General features: G+C 35.5%; 3 protein-coding genes across 5 annotated transcripts in view; 2 read left to right on the top strand and 1 right to left on the bottom strand.

Annotated features, from left to right (window-relative positions):
• Window positions 1-25,855, bottom strand: part of LOC111417579 (uncharacterized) — a 245,495-nt gene that overhangs the window by 45,583 nt on the left and 174,057 nt on the right. The window lies entirely within an intron of this gene.
• Window positions 697-10,086, top strand: LOC139429327 (piggyBac transposable element-derived protein 3-like). The gene is made up of 3 exons (XM_071195002.1): window positions 697-888; window positions 2,229-3,900; window positions 9,929-10,086. The coding sequence occupies exons 1-3, from the start codon at window positions 697-699 to the stop codon at window positions 10,084-10,086; spliced, it is 2,022 nt and encodes a 673-aa protein (XP_071051103.1).
• On the top strand, window positions 19,993-20,589 carry LOC139429326 (histone-lysine N-methyltransferase SETMAR-like). Its single transcript, XM_071195001.1, has one exon. It carries the CDS (start codon window positions 19,993-19,995, stop codon window positions 20,587-20,589), a length of 597 nt encoding a protein of 198 aa, XP_071051102.1.

Below are 25,855 nucleotides of genomic sequence, written 5' to 3'. Positions count from 1 at the left end.
ACCGTCACATGGTTGAAATATCCACGTGCGTTTTTTCGTTTTAAATTCGTTGTTTATATAATTAATTGTGTACGAAATGTCTCCTCGAAGAATCTGCCGTGATTCAAAAGGCAACAGAGATAATAAACCGCGGCCGATTAGCGTGAAACGTAAATCTCGTCCGCTGAATCGACATGAAATGGAACAGGAGACCGCGAGCACGAGTAAATCGACAAAGAAACTAAAAATGAATGAAAAAATTGACATTGCAGTAAACGCGAGTTTCGGATACCGATTGATTAATTTTGTTTCGGTTTTTAATGCACCCAGTGACTTAGTGAAGTGTAAAAAATGTGACGGTGAAGTTACATTTTTGGAAGGCAGTATTCGAGGTCTTGGATTTAAGTTGATTGTGAAATGCAAGTCTTGTGAGCCATCTGGTATAGATTCCTGCCCGTTAATAAATTCAAAGGCATATGAAATCAATCGCAGAATCACATTTGTATTTCGATTATTAGGAATGGGTTATGCTGCGTTAGAAAAATTTTGCGGATTGATGGATTTACAAAGGAATTTTACTGAAAAATTCTATAATGACATTAGTACCCACATTTTTGTGGCAGCTGAATCCATTGCAGAGAAATCCATGCAAAACGCAGTGAAACTTGAAAAAGAGGCAACAGAAAAAGGTGGTTTAACAGTTTCTGGAGACGGGACATGGCATCGACGTGGATTTTCATCACTTTTTGGGCTATCAACGTTAATCGGATACTATACCGGAAAAGTGGTGGATGCAAACAGTGTGAAACGTGGGAAAAGGTTTCTGCGACCCCAGAGTATGCGCTTTGGAAGGAAGATCACATGGACAGATGTCAAAGCAATCACGAAGGCTCGGCAGGAAAAATGGAGGTTAGTGAAAAATATGGCGTACAATATCACAATTATATTGGTGACGGTGATAGCAAGACCTTTAAAGCTATATTAGATTGTCATCCGTATGAGAATGCTACAGTCATGAAAAAAGAATGCATTGGTCACATTCAAAAACGAATGGGAACCCGTTTGCGAAATTTAAAAAAGAAAACTAAAAGTCTTGGGGGCAAAGGGAAATTGACGGACAAATTGATAAATGAGTTGACAATTTATTATGGATTGGCCATTAGACGAAACACAAACAGCTGGGAAAAAATGAAAGACGCTACTTGGGCTACATTTTATCATAAAATTTCCACGAACGAACATCCACAACATCATCTTTGTGATTCGTCTTGATGTTCTTGGTTACAGGCGAAAGAGAAAAATGAACTAAATAATTACAAACATCCAAACCCTTTACCTCAAAATGTGCAAGACGCAATTCAACCAATTTATGTTGACCTTACTGCCGAAGATTTGCTGAAAAGATGCGAAGGAGGCTTTACCCAGAACTGCAATGAAAGTTTAAACGCGCTCATTTGGTCAATCGCTCCGAAGACGAAGTTCTGTGGTAAGCATACGATTGATTTTGCTGCTAATACAGCTACCAGTATGTTTAACGATGTATACGACAGTATTCTTCTAATGATGCAATGCATGAATTTTGTTATTGGGACAAACTGCTTCAACCTGTGCAAAAGTTTGGACGAGAAAAGGCTGAAATAAAAAATTACGCCAGCACTAAGGAAGCGCGACAGAAGCTATTGGCAGCCAAAAAAACTAACGAAGACAGCTTCCATGAAGTCGACGGAGAATTGTATGGTGCTGGGATAGCTGATTAATTAAATGGTAAAGAATTTAATCATTATTTATCAATTATACGACTTTAAACATAACTTTAACCCCTTACCGCATAGAGTGCCATATATGGGACGGTTTATGTTTGCGTGTGATTTTTACGTACAAACGTGTTTCTTACTGTTAATTCAATTCGTGACATATTTGGGACACTCGCTTCCAAGTTTTACGAGTCAAACCGTCATTTGTCTTTAATAAGATCTAGGAGGCATTGCAATTTTTGTAGCACCAAACAATTGAAAGCGAGTTTTTATAAAAACTGAATGTTTAGTTCATTGTAAACAGTGAAAGAAAGTAATTTATCGCGCTGTAATAAATATTAGATCAAAGGTAAGTATCTATTGAATGAATTGGTAGCTTCATACTCCATATTTTGGGTATAATTTTTCAGTTAGAGTTATTAGTAGACGCGTGCCATATATGGGACAATTTACGATAATAGCAATTTTTTTTTGTCTTTTATATTATTTTTTTAGATGGATTCAAGTCTATTTTATGGTACTAAACGTGTGTTAGTACCGAATGGAGATGAAAGTGAAGACGAAAATCTGTCTGATGATGATTCTCCTCAAAATTTCAACTGTAAGGTTCATGTGCCCAGAAGTTTTGAAAAACCTCTGAATTTAGAAGAAGAACAATGGGATAGTGAAGACGATTTGCCCCTAATAAATATACTGGTTCGTAGAAATAATACCAGGCGAGATAGAAAAAATATCCAATGGTCTGAAGCCTTTTTGAATGTACCTGCAGAATCTACACTTTTCAACGGTAATCAAGATTTGCCGGAAGAAATAATAAACATGGAAGAGCCTTATGATTTCTTCAAATACCTTCTCACAACGGAGATGGTAAAGTATATTACAGAAGAATCAAATTTATACTCAGTTCAGTGTAGACCGGAGAAACCAGCAAATATAACACCACAAGAAATTTGTGGATTTTTAGGTATTTCTATTTATATGTCTATTATACAGTTGCCTTCTACAAGAAGCTATTGGAAATCTTCAATGGCTATTCCTGCAATTTGTGACGTTATGTCTTGCAACAGATTTGAAGAAATCAAAAAATTTCTTCATTTCAACGACAACAATAATCAAGTAAATCAAGGAGAACGACATGATAAATTATACAAAATTCGACCTTTTCTTTCTAAAGTTAGGGAAAGATTGCTTACTATTCCCAAAGAAGAACATATGGCCGTAGATGAGCAAATCATACCTACAAAAGCTAGATCCCATCTTAAACAATATAACCCTAAGAAACCCCACAAGTGGGGTTACAAAGTATTCGTTCTAAGCGGTGTATCGGGATTTAGTTATGATTTCGATATTTACGCAGGAGCGACTGAATTACCACCAAATCAACCAGATCTCGGAATGAGCAGCAATGTTGTCGTAAATCTATCGCAAACGATACCTAGAAACCAGAATTATAAGTTATTTTTCGACAACTGGTTTACAAGTATAGACCTACTCATATACTTGTCAAAACGTGGTATCTTACCTCTTGGTACAGTTAGAAGAAATCGAGTACCGAACTGTAATCTGCCTCCAGATAATGTTCTGAAGAAGAAGGGAAGGGGTACCATAATCGAAAAAGTTGCAAATGTAGATGGCGTAGACATATCACTTGTCGCTTGGTATGACAATAAGGTAGTCACCACCATATCAACCTATGTCGGAAGTCAAAACGTGTCTGAAGTTCAAAGATTTTGTCGAAAACAGAGAAATTATATAAATATACCACGCCCGAGAAGTGTAAGCATTTACAACTCCTACATGGGAGGAGTTGATCTCTTGGACTCCATGCTAGGCTACTACCGAATACATATTAGATCCAAAAAATGGTATTTGAGAATTTTCTTTCATATCATAGATCTAATATGTGTAAATGCTTGGCTTTTATGGAGAAGGAGATTTGCTGATTCAGAAATGTACATGCCACTTTCTGAATTCAAACTAGGAATAGCTGAAGTGCTAACAAAATCAAGTACAATTCCCAAAAAGCGCGGCAGACCAAGCAATCATTTGCAGCCTAAACTGGATCTAAAAAAAAAGAAATACCCGTTCTCAGAAATTCCGGCTCAACACGTTCGCAGGGACAATCTAAATCACCTACCAAAATGGACTTCTGATGAACGCCAACGGTGTAAATATCCAGAATGTACAGGAAAATCCTTTGTAATGTGCACAAAATGTAATGTTCACCTTTGTTTCAATAAAGATCGAAATTGTTTTTTAAATTTTCATGTAGAATAAATTTAGTTCTAAAATGTTATATTTCTTATAATGCAATTAAAACCAAATATTATAGTAAATGTCTTGTTATTAGTTTTTGCTTATACTTCAAATCGTCCCATATATGGCACATAAAGCTTTTTTTGAAATACTTTGAAAAAAAACCAATTGTATATATATTTTCAATGGTTTGTAAACTTCTGAGTAGGTGAGTAGTGTAATAGATTTTTTAAAATTAAATCTAAAAAATCATGCAGTAAGGGGTTAAAGTCGTTTTCTTCAAAACAACATTTTTTCACCTGGTAGACACCAAATCGCTAAATCTAATCATCCAATTTACTTATTTTTTTTTTGTTATACGTAACAATAGTGTATCTACAAGGTAGCGTAGGATTTTTTTGATATTTTGATTACCCGATTTTTGGCGCTCAATAAATCAACTTTTTAAAGCAAAAAATGAAATAATTTTTTCGTAATGCCGCCATTTTCTGAATTTTTCGAATTTCAAAAAAATCCTACGCTACTTTGTACCTATAAGCCTACAGATTAAGGCACTTTAACTTATATTGTTTAATCTTGTTTCAGTTTTGCCCGGCGGTGTCTACCAGCGAAGAGTAACAACGTCGTAATGCTCCGCTTAATCACTGATTATTAATTGTAATTCCATTATTTTATGATTAAAAAATTACTTTTTTTATAGTTTAAATATAGCTCTACAACGTACAAAAAAAATTGTTTTAGTTTCGTTCATATTTGGGGGAGAAAAAAATTCGTAAACTTTGCTTGTTTTTACAGCGCTCAAGGTACGGTCCCCCCATAAATCAATATTTAATAGTACGATTTCTTAATTGTTTTTCTTGCATATGCGAAGAACTTGTTACGTTATTTTTTGTTTCTTTACTTAATCCTTCATATACCATCCTCCCCATGCTTCATCCTTAGCCCAACCATCTGTATGACCAAATTGAATAGGTACGTGACTTGCATCATATACATTGCCTTTGGCTTGCCATGGAGAGCTAAAATCACATGACACTGTCATTTCTGTAGTAACACTAAAATATAGCGATGTATTCTGAATGTCTTGTGTTTCTGTTCCTGGATTTAAACTTGGAGTTGGTAAAATACTAATATAGCATTTTGGTATTACATGAGGCATATTTGACGTTGTAGTTCCCGATTGCTCTATATATAAATTTTCGATTAAAGAGTTCCAATTGTGTTCGCTATAACCAAGTTTACAGACTTGTGTTTGAAGAGCTATACTACCGACATTTTCAGGATCTGCTGTTAATGTTTGTGGTGACAACATTGTTGGTCTTGTCATAGATATGGTTGCACCTTTTTTTCCTTGTGGTAAATAAATGTTTTTTGGTTTACCAATATATCCTCTTTTAGGTGAATATGACCATGATATAATAGGTTGTCCAATAACACTATCTAATAAATGGCGATCGCAATATTGTATCATATTAGGGAAACCAGCAGTATTTAATGTATTATTAATATTACCAATTATTGAAAAGTAACATGGAGCTGAACGAGGTAATCCTAAGGACATATTCATAGAATTATCTTGAAAGTTAGCTGCTCCGTATAATTTTTCGACCACGTTTCCTGATGTTATTTGTGTAATACCAGTAGGTATCATTGGTTTAGAACCGTTTACGTTGTATGAACTAGATGAAAATGCCATTACTTTAGTATTCATACCAACATTCGTCATAATAATAGGAACATGTTCTGTTTTAGCGGTTCCAGTTAATGTGGTACCATGGTCAAATGCCGTTCGTACGCCAAGAGGGGTAACATTACATTTAACATTTACTATTTTTGAACCATTAGGAATACTATCATATTCTCCTTTATTAATATAAAATGCAATTAAATCACATGGAATAGTTGCAAGGGAGGTACTTTGAAATTGAAAGCCATTGTTAGAATCATCAGGTTTAAAGTTGTCGCCTTAGTTAGTACTTTTTGAAGTTTTTCAGTACTTTTTGCTCTAATATTTAGTACCGAATGAAGTTAGGTGGCTGGCAACACTGGTTATACCACAGAGATATACTTTCAACAAGTATCAGTGTTTTGTTCGACAGATTCAACCATCATTATTTTCTTTTCTGTTGTGTTTAACAGGTTTAATTTTTTGATAATGTGTTCGACTCAGTGAATGGAACCTTAAAAACTAATAAAGAAGGCAAACCGCTCAAGATGGATCCGTCCAAATCGAGTGAACACCGAAACTTTTGGCGATGTATGGTAATGAAATAGTAAAATGCAAGGTTCATTATCTTTTCTGTTGTTAGACGCCATCAAGAAGTTAAATAATATGTATTTTGTTGGTCGCATAAAAGATATAAACTCAACGCCTCCTTTTATTAAAAAATTGTGTAATAACATTGAAGGGAATGTTACATATATCAGAAATAATTGAAAACAGAAAAATGATTTATTTTGTATCGAGGCAAATCAAACAGGATCCTCTAGAAAACCTTTTTCGCCAAATAAGACAAATGAGGGGAGGAATATTAATCCCACTTGCCAGGGATTTGGGGGCTCATTTAAATCCCTGCTAGTGAGGAAAATTATATCTCGTCGGTTGGCAGACGTGGAAGAGAATGAAAGTAGAACACTACCAAAGCCAACCGTATTTTTAAGTAAATGCAGCGTTGAAGATATTTTTGAGGAAGAAGAATGTCAACTACCTTCCGTACATGGGAAAATTAATAACGCTATACAAGCAAATATATTTACTTAAGTTGTCGGGTATGTGGCACGGAAAAGTGTACAAAAATATCATTGTGGGTTTTGTCGGAGCCACATTATTGATAAGACTCCAGATAGGAGTAGGGCTGACAATCAATTTATTGTACATAAAGAATTTCAAAACGCAAAGTTGACGTTTTGCAAATCAACTTTTTTAGATTCACTAAAAAAATGTTACAACATAATTTGCTTTGTGTTGGAGGCTGACTTTAAAAGATGTCATATTTTAAAATATATTGAAGCTATTATAAAAAATAGTGTAACATTTACGTTTATTTGTGAACATAAGGATCACATAATAGAATATATTCTTAATGTTTTCATAAAAACTATATTATTAAACAACAGTAAACTGCAACAATAGTTTGTATGTACAAGCTCAAAAAATTTGTTTAAAACGAAAAAGGTTTATTGTTAATAAAAAATAGTATAGTATATATTTTTTGTAATGTTTTTATTAGTTTTGTTTTTTACATTTCAAATTTTCTTTTTTATTTTATTACCCAAATGTAAACCCCCTGTATACATATTTTTCTATATTAACTGTATTAAACGCTACTAAACCTTTTCTTAAAAAAATGTTTATTTTATTTGTTCGGCCCCCCAATCTATTTAGTAATTTGTATTGGCCCGGGATCATATCTGGTCTGGACAGACCTGAATTAGACTATGTTTAAATAACACAAGGGAACAAAATTAAACTTTTTTTTGTTGCATCGACTTTTATATATAGTTTTTTACTAATCGGAGGTCGCTGATTTCAAATCTACCCACCTTTTTTCTTTAGCAGCTCTAGTTTTTGCGATACAGCTAGTCAAATAAATTTCAAATCAACCGAGCTGTTGTTTAAAACAATGTTTTGCTTAATAATGTCCGCGTCGAGAAATATCTGTCAAAACAATGCCGACAATTTTTGTAACATCTGTGGTGAATATACATTCAAAAATTGTAGACCAAGTGTGTCGGCGTTCATAAAACAGGTGTATTTTGAATTCCCGTTAGACACCCGTGACAAGTACTGGATCCCTCATATGGTATGTAAAATATGTGTGGAGTCTTTGAGGTTATGGGCGAATAAGAAAAGACCTCATTTTAAGTATTGTTACGGGGGATGGATTGCGCCGAAGAAGAAACAACAGTTGTTGAATAAAACGAAATAATTTATTTACAAAAAAAAACCCTCAAAGGTTTTTTTAAGACGAAAGGGGTCGTCTTCGAATTGGCGGTTGAAGTGCTGGCTTGTTGTCGCTGTTATCGTTGTCGCTGCTGTTGTCGTTGTTATCGTTGTCGCTGTTGTTGTCGCTTCGGAGTTCGGTTGGAATTGACCGCTGATGGAAACCCGGCCGCCTTAAATAGGCGCCCTTGGGTAAAACCCTATCAACCGGGCGTTGTGGTTGGTTGGCGACCGTCCGATCCGTAGGTAGGGTTGACGACCAATGGCCAAGCAGATCGAACGGCGCTCAATTCGTACTTGGTGACAGTATCAAACACCAATGATGTGGCGAGAGCCTTCAAATCATCAAGATGATTGTTATTTTTGTGTGGTTAATATAAACGGAATTAATAGAAGAAACCGGTCGAAATGGTTTTACCCTAATTTGTTATCTGTTACTCGACCAGTCCTGTACTCCGGAGATGCGCCAGTACCCCAAGTTTCTTCACCTATACAAAATGATCACGACTTTGAGGAAACAAGGTCTTCTTTAAGTGATGAAAATGGGACAAGTGATTTTAACCCAATTTCTTCTGAGCCTCAGCCCTTTAATCAGGAAGACCTCAGTGCATTAGTCAGAGACCTTGGTCTTTCTAAAAAAGCATCGAAGACTCTAGCTTCTCGATTAAAGCAAAGAAATCTTGTAACCCCGGAAACAAGAATTTCATACTATAACACAGAGAAACTTAAAGCCGGAATTTTTGATGGTCCTCAAATAAGAAGGTTGATAAAGGATGAAAACTTTAATAGTTACATGAGTGATATTGAAAAAAATGCCTGGAATTAATTCGTTTGGACTGCACAAAATTTTCTGGGAAACAAAAAGGACGAAAGCTATACGGAGCATATTGAGCTGATGTTACACTTCCAGCAGCTTGGATGTAATATGAGCATCAAAGTACACTTCCTCCACAGTCATTTGGACCGTTTCCCTGAAAATCTTGGTGATCTGAGTGAAGAACAAGGGGAACGGTTCCATCAAGACATTCGAACTATGGAGGAACGTTACCAGGGTCACTGGAATGCTCACATGATGGCAGACTATTGTTGGAGCATTAAAAACAGCCTTCGTGAACCAAGTCAAGCAAGAAAATCTTATAAAAGAAAGAAGAGCGGACCCGTGGGGAAAAGAACCCCTGAAAATGTTCCAACCCTTTTAGCACCCCGCACTCGGGGGTGGTAACATATAAAAGAAGAGCCCTAAGTGTTACAATTTCTACAACACTTGTTTGCACTTCCATCACAACGTACACTTATGTCACTATTGGATAAAATTCCATTCAACGTTGGAAGTAACGACCACATTTTTGCACATTTGGGTGCTTGCTTGGCAAAATTACCAGAAAATGAAAGGCTTTGTATTTATGGCTCATGGGATAATGAAACCATGGAAACAACTACTGGCCTTTTATTTCAGTCAAGGGGCGTTGATTCGAGCAGACCAAAAGTTTTATTGAAAGAAGTAATATTTAATATGTTTAAACATAAAATCTCCATTATGGCTACAATATGCGACCTTGGGACCGCAAATGTAAGAACTCTTAAAGACCTAGGATCAACAATTTCGACTCCATTTTTTATTTATGAAGGGAGAACTATTCGCAATATCTTTGATGTGCCGCATTTATTAAAAAGCACACGAAATTTATTCAAAAAGTACAATGTACGGTTACTATCATTAGAAGTACTGTCATCTATAATGTCATCAGATGAAAGTTTGCAAACTAGATGGTCTGATATCCAAAACGCGTATGAACTAGACACTTATACACCTCTACTTTTTCGAAGCCTTTACAAATTAAAAGATTATTACTTTTCACCTTTACAGCAGAATGCTATGAAAGTTAAAATTGCAGCACAGACACTCAGCAGAAGCACTTCAGTATATATTTACCAGTTAGTTCAAAAAGGTAACATTATAAAATAATGCGACACATTTCTTGTTTGTTTGTTTCAGACATACTTCCAGCACGAGCAATGGCAACAGCACGTATTAGATTATTAAACGAGTTATTTGATAGTTGTAATGGGAGTGCAATAGTGCTTGCCCCTGATGGCAAGCCGTATAAATATCAAGTTACCAACAATACAAGACACGCTGAATTTGGGATTTAATAAGGACCAGAATAGAGCAATGAAGATTTTTGAGGTGTATGGAAACCACCAACTTAGTTAGGATGGCTACACACCTTAAAAGCATTTGGCAACATTTGGAAAGATTTACAATCTGCTGGTGTTGAATCATTTCGTCCAAGGTACCTAAACGAAGATGTGCTAGAAAATGTCTTTGGTTCATCAGATCCAGTTGCGGATGTAATGAAAATTCTACCGTAACTCAGTCCATAGGCGCATTTAAAACACAAGTGGTGAATGGTTTGGCAACAGGAAATCTAAAAGGAACTAATTGCGAGGAAGACAGCCTTGAGCTTTTGAGTAATTTTAAAGAATTTTTAGAAACACCAACACCACAGACAACTACAGAAGAAGAACCTACAACAAGTTTCGTTAATAAATTAGTAACGCAAGCCCTGCCTGAAGTATTAACTACAAATGACATTTAAGATTTAATTTCATCTGGGAGTGTCCATCCCTTATCAGTTGCATATGTATCAGGATATATTGTGAATCGAATTTTTAAATCCTTCAATTGTGATGTGTGCATGTCTATTTTAACATCTGATGACTTGGAACCATTTAATGCTTTTATTTTGGCCAAGGAACTCTCTGGCAACACTAAACGATTATTTTATCATCAGAATCTTTAGTAGTTACAGTAGGTCTTACAATCACAGAAGTAGAACGTATATTAACAACATACAGGAAATGCAAAAATATAACGAATATTTATAAAGGAATAATTAATGAAAAGGTTGATTTTTCATTCTTAGATAAATGTCTTGAACACGCAGTATACCGGGTGCGGCAAAAGTCAGTTTACGCTGTCGGGTATTCGCTTTCTCGGCCAGTATCCTACATAGGGGGGAAGGAGGCAGCTACAACGTAGCGAGGCGAGTTCTCCGCGTGTAGTAGTGTTGTTGTGTTTGTTTACAGTGTGTTCGTTGCCATGGCTGCGCGTGTAAAGTACACGAAAGAAGAACGTGTTTGTTTGCTCACTTCGTACCTACAACTTGACGGAGATTACGCTGAAATTTTCGAAGAATTTCGCCGCCGCTTTCCAGATAGCACCGTTATGACGGAGGAAAACATGAACATCGTGGCGCAATCTTTCGTCGAACATCCGAATCAATCTGCACGTCGCACATCCGCAGCACTGGAGATTTCTGACCGAAGTTTGCGTCGCATTTTAAAAAAGTTGATATTTCGTTGTTATCGGCCTCGACTTTTGCATGCGCTTAACGATGATGACCCAGATCGAAGATTGGAATTTTGTGAATGGTATCAAGGCTGCGCAGACGATGACGAATTTTTCTACCGTTCAATTCTTTTTAGTGATGAGGCTCAATTCAAATTAAATGGGCGTATTAATCGACACAACTGCGTGTACTGGTCGAGCGAAAACCTCCATGTTACTATCCAAGAGGAGTTGAATGTTCCCGGCGTGACAGTAAGGGCAGGTGTTCATGCAGGTGGTCTTGTAGGGCCGTAGTTTTTTGAAGGGACTGTGAATGCGCAAAATTACCTCGAGTTACTGGAAGATTTAAGGGGCGAATTAGACAACAAGACCTTGCGAGAATTGAACATTTTCAACAGGACGGCGCTCCTCCGCACTTTGGACTTGAAGTAAGGCGATTTTTGGATGAGCAATTCGGTGATTGGATCGGAAGACGAGGAAGAGTGGAATGGCCTGCACGTTCATCCGACCTGACGCCACTTGATTTTGCGTTTTGGGGCGTCCTTAAAGACAAAGTTTTCAGCCAACGACCACGTGATATCGTTCATTTACGCGCGCGAATCGAAGAAGAATGTGATAATCTTCGTTCCAACCGGGAATTTTTTCGTAAAACTTGTTTTACCGTGATTAAACGATGCCGCATGTGTATACAAGAGGGGGGATGCAATTCGAACATAAAATGTGAGGCCACAAGTAATTTTTGATGTTATAGTTTTTTCAGAAATAAATTTTTTTACAATTGTTTTTGCATTTTTCTCTCATATGTAAATCGGTAAACTGACTTTTGCCGCACCCTGTATATATCAGAGCAGCAATTATAACCAACGTGTGTAGAATAGGTTCGTAAATACCTAAAATATAACACCCAATAGTGTTAACAAGATTTGTTAATACCATTATTTTGTTTTTACAGTTGTATCTTAGTATTGTACGAGGGCAGTACTTTGCTGCAAAACTTTGTAAAAGTAAATCCCAATTGAAATAGAAAACATCCGAGAAATAAAATATTGTACTAGTTCGCCAATAGTATCTAAATTAAGTAGAAATTACGTGATGTCAAAATTCAGAGGAAAAAAGTTGTTTTATGATAGCTATTTTACTTTATTATGTCAGCCAAAAACCAACGATATGTAGCTAGACATCTTTTTAATTGATTACAAGTCTTAAAAATTATGGTGAGCGGTAGTGGGTACAATATATTTATGCAATATGAAGTGGATCTTCTGACGAAATCTGACTATAAAGACAAATTTTCAATGTACGAAGAAAGGAAATTAATTTTTCCGATTTTATCAGATGACCACTGGCAACTGCTATAATGTGCTGATATCGTTAATAATATTGTTTTTTTTTTTGACCCGTCGATGACCAATAGTATTAAAGCCAGCTCACACTTTAACAAATTAAAACAATTTTTATATATTGTCAACACACAAAATGCAGTACATACTGTTGCTACACTATACATTTATTTGCGAGATGTTAATTACATTAAAATATCGTATATTAATCGTACAATGTTTCTGAACACTCTTGCTATTGCAAGGTGGACATTGTTAAATTGGAAGAATACAATCGCTTCTAAACCTAAAAGACATCCTAGTTATAGATCAAAGAGCAATGGAAAAAATACCAAACCATTTCGACAAAAAACAAACAGTTATTAGATTTTATTAACTCATTGCCCACTATGGAGTACTGTTGCAGACCCTCTACCAGCAAGAATTATTTATTGCCAGAATGGACTTCGGAGCGACAACTGTACAATTTTTACATTAAGGACTGGTGCGAGCTTAGGAATATTTCTGCACTGTCAATAACGTCATTTAACAATGCACTCAATTCTCGTAACATAGCTTTGTTCAGACCAAAAAAAGGCGAATGCGCACTTTGCTCTTCATACAGGTTTCCCCATAATAGACTACCCATTTTATTTTATTAATAAATTCCCTATGAGATAACTAAATAAGTTTTTCTCTGTGGGAATATCTTCTGTAGTCTTTGGGATTTAAATTAATTATTAATCAAGTAGTCGCCTGTGACAAATAAGTTTTAAATTATTAATTATTATTATCGAGATAATATTCGATATTATTTTTGGTTTCGTCATTTTTTTTCAACATCTGTTTGAACTTTCATGGATTACTCAGTCCAATAACGTGTGTTTTGTGTAGAAACTTACATTAGAAGCAATTCGATAGAAGAAGTTAGGCGTGCATTCCGGCGTCAGTTTAATAACAATAATAGGGGTCACACGCCAAATCGTAAAACTGTTAAGTTATGGGTTCGTCATTGGCGTGAAAATGGTTCTGTACAAGATTTGAAGAAGCCTGGACGTCGAAGAACAATTCGTACACCAGAAAATATTGAACGAGTTAGAATTGCGTTTACAAGAAGTCCTAAAAGGTCTGCTAATCGACAAAGCCTTATCCTAGGAATATCAAAGGGAAGCTTAGATCGAATTATTCGAAGGGATTTAAAATTTCATCCCTATAAGTACCAAATGGCACAGCACCTTAGCAATCAAGATAAAGAAGCAAGGTTAGCATTTTGTCAAGAATTTTTGGATTTACATCAAGGAGCAATTCACAATCTCCTAATGAGCGACGAAGCAAATTTTTATTTGAACGGCATGGTTAATAAACAGAATTTTAGATACTGGTCAAATGAAAATCCTCGTGAAATCTTTACACAGAACCTCCAAAAGTTATTGTGTGGTGTGGAGTAGGATCTTTTGGTATTATTGGTCCATATTTTATTGAGGATGAAAATAACCGCGCTGTAACAGTAACATCCGAGCGCTACGTAAACATGCTAGAGACATTCCTCATTCCAGAATTAAATAGACGAGGATTACTAAACAATCCCTTACTATTCCAACAAGATGGGGCAACAGCTCATACCGCCAGAAACTCAATGAGGGTTCTGCGAGAAATGTTTAATGGTCGACTCATTTCTCGATTCGGAGATTTGCCTTGGCCTTCGAGGTCCCCCGACTTAACGGCACCCGATTTTTTCTTGTGGGGATATTTAAAAGCCAAAGTGTTTGCGAGTCGTCCAGGTACAATCGAGGAACTCAAAGTCAAAATTCGTGAAGAAGTTGAAGGAATAGACGAAGGTTTGCTACGCCGTGTAATGAACCACTTTTTATCTAATATTGAAAAATGTGTTGAAGTTGGTGGAGGTCAATTAGAAGACGTGATTTTTAAAAGTTAGAATTAAATTAGCCAAATATTTATAAGTTATCATAAATCCCAAAAAGTTAGCTGTAATTTAGTATAATAAAAAGTTTGTTTTGTTAACTAAAAAAATTTTAATTTAAATTTCAAAATGGGTAGCCTATTATGGGGAACCCTGTATAAGGTTGGACAAATTTCTGAAGAATATCAGTCACATATTTCGAGAAAAAATGAAGCGAGAGTAGAAAAACAAAATGACACCTTAAATGAATCTAACATTTTTACAGTTAATCACCAGGCTCTACTTATGGCTCCTAAATCGAATGTGAGCAGTTTATATTATAAAACCAAGCTATGAGGGAGGACTTACTGCACAAGAATTTGCATCCTGATTCTCTCAAAATATAAATTGTATTAGCTGTTTTGCAGAAGAAGCTGTAATGATTAAGTGGTCAAATATTAGGGATTCCTTCTTAAGATCTTTAAGAACAAAAAGTGGTCAAGGAGCAAGAAAACAATATATCTACACCAAAATTCTCCAGTTTCTGTGAAAGTTAGTACAGAAGGATGAAACAGAGAGTAATTTTAATCAATCTCGAATACAAGACGACAACACAGAAATTGGGGAGTTTACGGAACACAGTAACCACTCCTGCTTCTTTCCAACGTGCATCTACATTACATTCCACTCCATCAAGTTTAAATGAAAATAGGGTCAAACTGAAGAAAGGACAACAAACTTCAGGAAATACGACCGTTTACCATTCTCGGTCAGATCAAGAAATGTTGGACGTCAAAATTCATTTTGTTTGCCGATAAACATTTTGATTCGGTTAATGGATCAACAATTTCGGGTCAAAACCACAAACAATTGCGATGCGTTGTGTCCGAACCACCACACGACGCGTTTTGGATGAAGCGAAGGTTTTCTTGAAGAGTATCAAGAAGGACGACGACAGATTTTTGTTTCCCAACTATTAAGAATTGGCTAATTACTATTGAAGGGTTTGAAGCCCTATGGAAAAAGATGAAAGCCAGTGGGATGCAACATCTTGTCCCATGAAATTTTAATCAAGATCCACTCGAAAATTTCTTTGGGAATGTTAGGATGTATAGTTTCCAAAACACAAACACAACACCTGCATCATTTCGCCACCGTTTCAAAACACTAGTAATCAACAATTATTCCTTCGCACAATCGCCAGCAGCCAATTGTGAATTAGATGATTGTGATCCTGTGTTGGATGGTTTAGAGCGCCTGTTGTCATCAGAATACATTGAAACAAGAGTGGACCCAAACATTGTGGATACTGGCGAATAGCCACGGAGGACTTTACCAACCCATTGGCTGCCTTTCAACACATATATTGCTAGTACCATGGCGAAAAAAATGTTGAAAACCATGGATTGTAAGGTTTGCAAAAAAGATCTATTGTCGGAGATGGTGCTAGCCGATCATGAACTATGGGAAGCGAGGGCGTATTGTCGGGATGGCTTATTGCGACCTAATACGGCTTTTATAAAGTTATTTGAGGTTCCATAGGTATCGTCCATCAAATCTTGGTTGCAAATTGCTCTAAATCAGGTATTCAGCAGTTTTTAGTATTTCAACTAAGCAAGTTAAATATTGTTACACAGTTTATGTGTGAAAAACATAAATTATTTGTAAGTGTTTGTCCGAATCTTTATACGGTATTACCTTGTCATGTGGTTAAAAAAATTTAATAGTGTTTTAAATGGCAAGAAGTTTTAATTTTGATTCATTAAAGATTTCAGGAATATCTCCACTTTGTGTCATAAATAATTAAATGATACGTTTAGGTCTGCCTACTAGACAAATTTTGAAGAAAACACCAGTTCCTACATTGCATTTGCCTAAATTAGAAACTCAACCTATGGATTTAGCAAGGGAGCAAAGACTTAAAAACAGATATAAAAAGATAGATGTATATGTCTTATAAGATTACTGATGATCAAGTGCCCAGTATGGCGTAAAATTACGTACGTCCGATTAGCATACACCCTACGGACGCAATATCCTTCTTGGAGGGAGGGTATCTCTAGGAAGGAGTGCGTAACGGTATCGAGCCTGCTCTTTGCCCAAAGGTACGGGTCTCGATACACGCTAAAAACGGTACATCGCGTCCTAGGGGCGTTGAAGAGATACGGGACGGAGCTGGCCGCTTTAGTGGCGTTGAACTTAACTGAAGAAGAAATAGCGGCAATTCCCGATGCTATTGGCCGCAATACAGGAACATTGGATGCTTCAGTTGCGGCCAATAGTCTTCCTCCAAAAGAAATGTTCCAAAATGACCAAAAAAGGAAAAAAGGAAACCAATCCGTCTCGGATTTCGCTGAACTTTGTTTGGGTTCTTTAGGAACAATGGTTATCCGTCCAGTTTACTTAGAAAAATTTTGTTTAGTTTTCCTGATAATAGTGGTGTTGTTTCTGTTCCCGTTTCCAGCCCTGTCGTGGGATCTCAGATCAGTTCGGTACCTTTGTACAAGAAAATAACTTTTTTTTGGGGCCTCACCCCTAAAATTGTTCACTTTTTAAAAATCTTCCTGTTCGTTTGGTGGCTAGTAGTAATAATAAATTAAGTAGTATATTTCTTACTAACACCAAAACTAAAACTCCACTTTTGGAAAGATCGGACATGGTTTACAAGGTTGATTGTTCAGAGTGTGATCTCTCCTACATCGGTATGGCCGGCCAGAGGCTACTATCTAGGATCAACCAACATAAACGTGATAATAACAACAAAAAAATTACAACAGCTCTTTGCTCACATGCCACCCAAACAGAACATGTTCCCGATTTTGATAACGTTCAGATTTTGGCTGGGGAAAGTTAATGGTTTAGACGTTAATTCTTAGAAATGTGTTTTATTAAGACTTCAGGTAACACTTTGAATTTTGTTAACGATTTGGAATCCCTTAGTCCAATTTATACGGAATTGCTCTTTACTGCAAACAACTTTAATAATGTTCTTGCAGGCGTGTCGATCACGGTGTGATATCTTATAGGTATAAAATAAAGACGGAATTTTAGTCGGCAACACAATCGACTAGATGGCGTTACATACGCAACTTGCAAACTACGTTACCAACCAAACCTACATTAACTGACATGAGCCATTCTTGTTTTCTTGTGTTTCATGCTTTGTTGTCATCGATTTTTACCACCGATTTTTGCGTTATTTTATATATTTTATTTGACTTTAGCTTAGTGCGTTTAGTGTATTGTATAGTTTTTAGTGCTCGTTTCGTTTAGTTTAATGTATCGTTTAGTTAAGTCTTCCGTTCCGTATCGTATAGTTTTGTGATTAATTGACATTTTTATTCTATATTTTACAGTGCTGAAAGGTAACGACTGTCTGTGATCAAAAAGCATCTAATCAGGGAGCACTAAATTTACTAGTAAACGACACTAAAAACCAGTTACATAATGATAAAGATGGATCTCATGTTTTTTGGGTCAACAACAAAAGAGTAGTGGTTTTATATGATCCACCTCATCTTCTGAAGGGAATTCGGAATCAATTATTAAAAAAGAAATTGATATGGCACAAAAACAATGAGACAATAACCGCAGTTTGGAGCCACGTCAAAATTGCTTATTATATAGACGTTATGAGCGGTGAACTTCGTGCTTTACGAAAAATCACTGAACAACATGTAATGGAGGATAAACTGAAGAAAATGAAAGTATCATACTGTAGTCAAATTTTCAGTTATACAATGGCAGCTACTATGACCATGATGGCAAGAAACAGTAAGTAATGATTAATAATAGTAACGTGCTAGTAATGCTTGAACGTGTAAACAACACTCCAACTCGCGCAGTGAATGTCATCTGCGTGTTGGCACAGGCTCAGTGTTCTGCTATACATTCGTATATTACGTATATTTCCTATATTTGCGCAATATGCCAAACAAAAAAGAAAAAGAATTTATGACTTAATTTATTGCACTTTGTAGATAATTTCCTTGTATTTGGAAAATAAAATCCAAAGACTATAGTAATAGAAACGCAAAATCTCAGGCACCGTGGACGAGAGTGCAAATAGAGAAAGCGTGGTGAAGAAAATAAATTCCATGAGAACCACATACAGAAAAGAATTAAAAAAAAAGTTCTAGATTCTGGGAGGTCCGGTGCCGGTGCAGATGATGTACTTATATGTTCCAAATTCAGATCATCATGCCTGAACCACATTCAGGCATGATGGTTCAAAATCATGAAATGGAACCAATTTCAAACGAAATAGAGCCTTACGAAGAAATCATGTCTGTGGGAAGATCTCTTGGTCTTGAAGTAAATGAGTCAGACATTAATGAACTCATTGCAGAACATAATGAGGAACCCAGCATTGATGAGTTGAAGGACTTGCATATGCAACAATATGAGCTAAGAGAGGTAGACGAAGACAAAGAAGTAGAAAGTGAGAAAAAAAGACTGACATTGGCTGAGATTAAAGATCATACCTCAGTGTGGCTAAAATTAAAGACGTTTGTAGAGGATCATCATCGAGATAAAGCAGCAGCTTTATTCGATGATGTTGCCATGGCTCATTTTAATAACGTATTAAGAAGCTGCCAAAAACAAACGTCAATCAATGATTTTTTTTAAGAGAAAAGCGGAAGGGAACGTTTCACATTAGCTAAAAAGGCGAAAGAAAAATGAAGAAGAGAAACTCATCATCGAAGAAAGCAGCACCAGCGAATAAAACCCCTACACGATCTTCAAAATAAAAAAAAATTTAAAAGAATATTAATTTTTGTTATTCATTATCCTTATTGTAGTTATAACTAAATAAATATGATTATTATTGGACAGATTTTGTTTTTTTCTTTACCATTTTTTTCTATCTTATGAGAAAACTCGTTTCGGGTTACGAGATACCTGCCGGAACGAATTAAACTCGTAACCCGTGGTTCCACTGTATAGTACCGAGAGATCAAAAAAGCCGGTCCGCTAAAAACTACTTTCCCAAGCGCTTGATACCAATACTTAAATCATGCCGTTCAGCTTAGAAGAAGACAAGTTTCTTCTCCGATCTTATCTTCGAAATGGAGTAAAAGATCAAAATGGGGTATGGAAATATTCAACAGGTCTTTGTGTAGAGGAATTTAGGGAGACATTCCCAGAAAATGTAGTGAATTATGAAACTTTATGTCATCACATTAGGAAAGTTGTCAAACGCTTTGATGTTTCTGGAAGTGTTGGTCCTGGAAAAAGCCCTGGTCGACCGAAAAAATTAACTGAAGAAGTTGTTGAAGATATTCGAACCCGTATGGAGCTAAGTCCCCGGAAACCTTTACGACAATTATCACAACAAACAGGATTGTCCTACGGATCGTGTCACACGGCTGTGAAAAAAGAATTACATTTTACAGCTTATAAAGGTCGTGTAGTACAAGAATTGCTGCCCCTAGATTTTGAAAAACGTGTTACATATTGTAATTGATTTAATGAAAATTTAAGAAATAATGATGTATTGGACAAAACATTCTTTTCTGACGAGGCTTGGTTATTTAAATGGTTATGTGAACTCACAAAATTATCGACATTGGAGTTCTGAAAATCCACATGTTTTCAATGAAGCACAGTTACATCCTGTTAAAATAGGAGTATGGATTGCTATGTCAAGACGTAGAATTATTGGCCCTGTGTTTTTCCATGACACAGTCAATGCAGAAAGGTGCCAAGCTTTGTTACAAGAATTCATTGAACAATTACATCCTGATGAATTGCAACAAGGATTTTTTCAACGTGATAATGCAACAGCACATACTGCACGAACAACTGAAAGATTCCTTCAAGAATTTTATGATGATCGAGTACTTGGTAGAGGATGTTGGCCACCTCGCTCACCCGATTTAACCCCTCTAGATTTCTTTTTATTCGGTCATTTAAAAAATTCTATCTACAAAAACCGGTTACATACCATAGAAGAATTGGAAGATGCAATAAGACACAACGTTCTGCAAATAACCGGAGAGCAACTTGTACACGTCTTTGATAATATGAAGAGAAGAATTACTTTATGTTTAGAAAATAATGGTCAACATTTTGAATTTTTTTAATAATAAATAAAACAAAACTTGCAAACCTATATTTTTATAATAAAATAAAAGATCTTTTTTGATTTATGAAATAAATTAATTAAAAAAGAATAGGTTAAAGGGTTCTCTTTTTATTAGTGAATCCTTTTTAATTATTTTCATCATAATTTAAATTTACATCCACCAGTCTAACTCCAGAGAGAATTTATTTCGAATCTTGTTTAACGGAGTAACATTTTTAATTTTGTGCGTGTGAGTTTCTAAGGTTGTGTTTACTAAACTAAAAGTTTCCTCCCATTTCCCCACCACTATTTAAAACTAGAAGTGGAACGAGGGTGTGATCGGTGTGAGCAGGGCAGTAAGTATTGGTATCAAGCGCTTGGGAAAGTAGTTTTTAGCAGACCGGCTTTCTTGATCGCATTGTAGAGTCGCTATCTTTTCCATAAGAACCGACATCTATGTATATGAACTTGTGGTCAACGTCACAAATGGTAAGTAAAATTATAGAAAAGAAGTGTTTATAAAAGTGGAAAAATATAAGAAGCTATTTTGCAAGAGAAACACGAAGACTTAAAAATATCAAAAGCGACTCTGCTGTTTCTCATAAATCTTCTTATATTTATTACAAACAGCTGTTGTTTTTGAAGAACACTACTGGTAATTCGACCATAGAGAGTAGTATTGCGGAAGAACAGTCTACAAATGATCAAGAACCTTTAGGACCACACTCAAGAGAAAATATAATCATATAAGAAAAAGGAAAAAAACGCTAGATGATGGCACAAGAGAATTACTGGACACTTTAGAGAAATGTATTGATACGCGTAAAAATAACGAGGCTTGTTGGAACGCGATGAGGTTAGAATGTTTCTACTGTCCCTTTTATCTTCTTTCAAGAAAATTTCAGCACAAAAAGCCTGCTGCGAAAATTCAATTAGCATAATCGAATCTTTCAGTAGCTCTACTCTAAATAATGCATACCCAAACACAATGAGGCGACATTATAGTGAGTATAAGTGTGGTTACTTCACACTTTTGTAATTCCTGTTACAAGTTAGTTAGTTAGTAGTTAGTAGAGTTACTTTTGTAATATCCGGTATATTACAAATATTTGTTGTAACTATATGTTCATTTCAGGCATACAAATCCAGAAAAAATGGAAAAATCTTGGGGACAGCTACTTTCGGGAATTACGACGTATAAAATATGTAAGAAGTGGTTCCGCTGCTCCTAAGAAAACCCAGTACATATATTTTAAGCAATTAAACTTTCTTAATGTGGTAGCAGCAAATGCTCCAACTTCATCCAATATGAATAATGAAAACGCGGAAACCAATTCAGATAAAGAAAATGCGTCGAATATTCGCGCACATCAAAAAAAATCGAAAGAGAAGTATTGATGATCCCATTGGTACCGAGATGATTAATGTATTAAAATCAAGTAGCAGAGAAGAACCTGAAAATGATTCGGATAAATTATTTGTATTGTCTTTGTTAGAAGACTTTAAAAAAATTCCAAGCTCATTCAAATCAATGGCGAAAATTGATATGATCAATATTTTACAAAAGTATAACACATATCAACCAACCTATACGCATTCAAATCAGCACATCCAAAGTACATCCAATCAAAACTATGTTAGCCGACCATCATCCTCATTCTCAACTCATTCAAATCAATCAGTTGGACCCCTATCTCCACCATCTGATACGTCGCTATATGAATTATTTTAATAGTATTAGTAATACTGTATTAAAAAGAACAATTTTTGTAGCAGCATATTACATATGCTATATATATATATGTTATTATATATGTATTAAAAACACCTTTTGTTGGGCGCTCTAAAAATATGGGGTGAACCCAGAATCTTCGTCTTATTTTTTTTGCGACGACGATTATAATAAAAGAGCAAAGCTGCTACTTCTTCGACATCCATTTTATGTTTTGATTTTGTCCTTGCCGTATCTTGTCGCAAGTTGATTTGTCGCGTCCAAGAAATCGCTCGCGACATGTCGCGCTAGTGGGTTATGGCCCTAAACGTGTTTGGTACAGCGATAACGACATTTCTTTGTTAGTCGATATAATAGATAAATATCGAATAGTAGCATGCAAAAATACCGACGTGACCACGTGGAGGGAAAAGGTAAAGTTAATTCTAAAGAAACCTGACTATATTTAAAATGTTTACTGTTTAGAATAAATGCTTGGCAAAAAATTGCGGAACAATATAATGCAGCAACGACGGATCCAAGATCGGCTGACCAACTGCGCGGAAAATTTAATAAACGCAAAAAAGAGGCAAGAAAATTTTTTGCTCGGGTGAACCAACAGCTATACACTACATTAATATAAAGCTGAGTTGAAGGATGGTGTTTGAAAAGATAAAGAGCCTCACCGAATACTCAGTAGTTGGGTTGGCAGCATGTCAAGGAGACAGCGATTTTAGAATAGAAACACCTTCAAACCACAGCGATGTAAACAGTAAGCATACCTATCAAAGGAGAAATAAATTTATTCTGTATATTTAGCGTATATATTTAATATACCCTGTTTTTCCGTTAGAAGCCGCATTCAATATTTATATAATATTTTATTTATTAAATGCTATACTTTTTTCATTTTTTCTACATTTTATCCCTACTAAGCCGCACACAAATATAAGCCGCACACAAATATAAGCCGCACTCAAATACAAGCCGCTCTCGATTATAAGCCGCACACATTCTGATGTGTTGAGCAGTAACACGTTGGCCACAAATAGAAATTCAATTAAAAAATTGGATAACTGAAAAAAGAAAGGATGGAATACAAGTTACTGGTAAACAGGTTCTGCGACAAGCAACATTAGTAGCCGAGGAGTTAGAAATTAATTTAAAGGATCTCCAAAATGGGTATATAATTTCATGAAAAGAAATGATTTTGTAAGAAGAGTTGCAACATCGGTGGGACAACATTTGCCTGCAAATTGGGAGTAAAATTTAATACAATTTCAACATTTTGTAACCGAAAGCAAAACAAACATGGACTTACCTAACATTGGGAATATGGATGAAGTACCAGTGAGTTTTGACTTACCATCAAAATTTACTTTTGCAAAAAAAGGCAGTGATGACATAAAAATTGTAACTACTGGACATGAAAAATCTAATTTTACAGTGGCTTTAAGTGTTCTTGCTAGTGGCAAGAAACTGCCACCATATGTAATATTTAAAAGAAAAACACGCCCAAAAGGAAATGTTCCAAAAAGTGTTATTATTTCGGCTAATGAAAAGGGATGGATGTCTTCGAATGAAATGGAGCTATGGCTAAATGAAATTTGGAATAAACGGCCTGGATCATTTTTTAAAAGGGATAATGGCCTATTAATATTGGACTTCGCACCTGGACATCGCACCGATGCTGTAAAAAATAAATTTAAAAAAAATCAAATAATACCTGCAGTTATACCTGGAGGATTAACGAAACTGTTACAGCCGTTGGATATTTCAGTTAATAAATATTTTAAAGCAAAACTAAGAGAATTGTGGGAGAAATTTATGATCAATTCTTATAGTGCTTATAAAGAAACAGGAAAACCGATAAAGCGAGTGTCTTATGAAGAAATCATTAATTGGATTGACACAACATGGCAAAATATTTCTGACGTCATTAAAAACGGATTTAGGGAGACTAAAATAAAATTCTACAATGAAGAAATAATTCCAAATGAGCAACTACAAGAAGATGTACCTATAAATGAAGTGGAAGTAAACGATCAGGAAGAAAGCAACGAAATTAATCACGAGGACGATCATTTATTGTATGACTGCCTTTTGTCAGGCTTTGATTCGGATAGACCAGGTCATGAAGAAGACATGGATTTTATGATCTCATAGAATAGTTATCTACCTACACATAGTAGTAGGTACATAATTTGTTTTATTTCTCATAGAATATATCTTTTGTTTTAATGTAGAATATATCATATTGTTTCATTAAAATATATTTGGGTTTTTTTAATTACTTAGATATCTACGTAAATAAAGTTTTATTAAAAATAAAAAAGTACTATTTTTGAAATGTTTTGCAACTATTTGCTATATTTTGATATTTAAATTCTAGCCATCAAAGAAAACCGATCAGAAAAACATTTTAAATGGATAACTATAATATAAATATAATTCTAATAAATACTTAGGTACATTTTGTACATATCTACAAGCCGCAACCTTTTATAAGCCGCATTTCTTTATAAGCCGCGCTTTGAAACCACTTTTTCTTCATACGAAACCGCGGCTTCTAACGGAAAAACAGGGTAGTTTGAAAAATATTTAAGAAATATTTTATATTTCAGTCATAGATGGTGGAAATGAAACTGTGGATGATCAAACGCCATCCACAACTAAACCAACGACACAAACGCTTTCGACACCAGAAGAAAGCCCCACAACATCCAATGATGTAGAAAATAGTTTAGATTTAGTGTCTCCAGATGGTATTTATATGGCAGATGGTATTTTGAAATCAGCATGCATACTACGTAGATTGGCGAGAGTACACACCGTCCAAGTTAAGAAATCGGAAAACCCCCTTTTACGGGCGAAGGGAACACCTAATGGTATATAAAATATGTACATTACTGCACTCTAATGACAATTTTATAGGAAACACATTAATTTCCGATCTAAAAAATCGTGTCCTTTTATTGAAAGAAGAACTTTTAAAGAAAGAGGACGAAAAGGAAAAAGAATTTCAAAAAGTTAAGGGTCGAAAAAGAATTATATGAAATAAGAATTGAGGAAGAAAAGTTAAAAATGAAGAAAAGGTTTTAAGAATTGAATTGTTAAAAAAAGAACTTAATAAAAATGGCAATATTCGACTGAGGCTTGGGCAAAATGGAGAAGCAGTTCGAAGAGCAGCCACAATCTCACAATTTGGCGAATATTAAGGCACAACCAACTCCATCCATATGACGTGCAACCTGTATAAGCCCTACTACCAGTGGATCATCCCCCTTGAGTACAATTTTACAAGTGGTTCCTACATCAGCATCAGTTGAACCCAAACTTTACGGTTTAGTTAACTTTACTTTTTGCAATATTTCAAGCAAAGCATGTTCATGTAATTGTTGGCACGAAACCAAAAGTAAGAGAGGCTCATCAGAAATTGCAACATGCGTGTACAGCGCATTACAAGCTTATGACTTGCGAGGGGTGAAACACGCCTCATTATTTTCTGTCGGATGCAGTGATCAAAACAAGAACACTATAATGGCTGCTATGCTTTTACATACTGTTCGACACT

This window comes from Onthophagus taurus, chromosome 3, assembly GCF_036711975.1.
Source record: "Onthophagus taurus isolate NC chromosome 3, IU_Otau_3.0, whole genome shotgun sequence".
NCBI classification, from domain to species: Eukaryota; Metazoa; Arthropoda; class Insecta; order Coleoptera; family Scarabaeidae; genus Onthophagus; species Onthophagus taurus.
The sequence above is the reverse complement of the archived record's forward strand: the minus strand, read 5'-3'. Positions and strand labels throughout refer to the sequence as shown.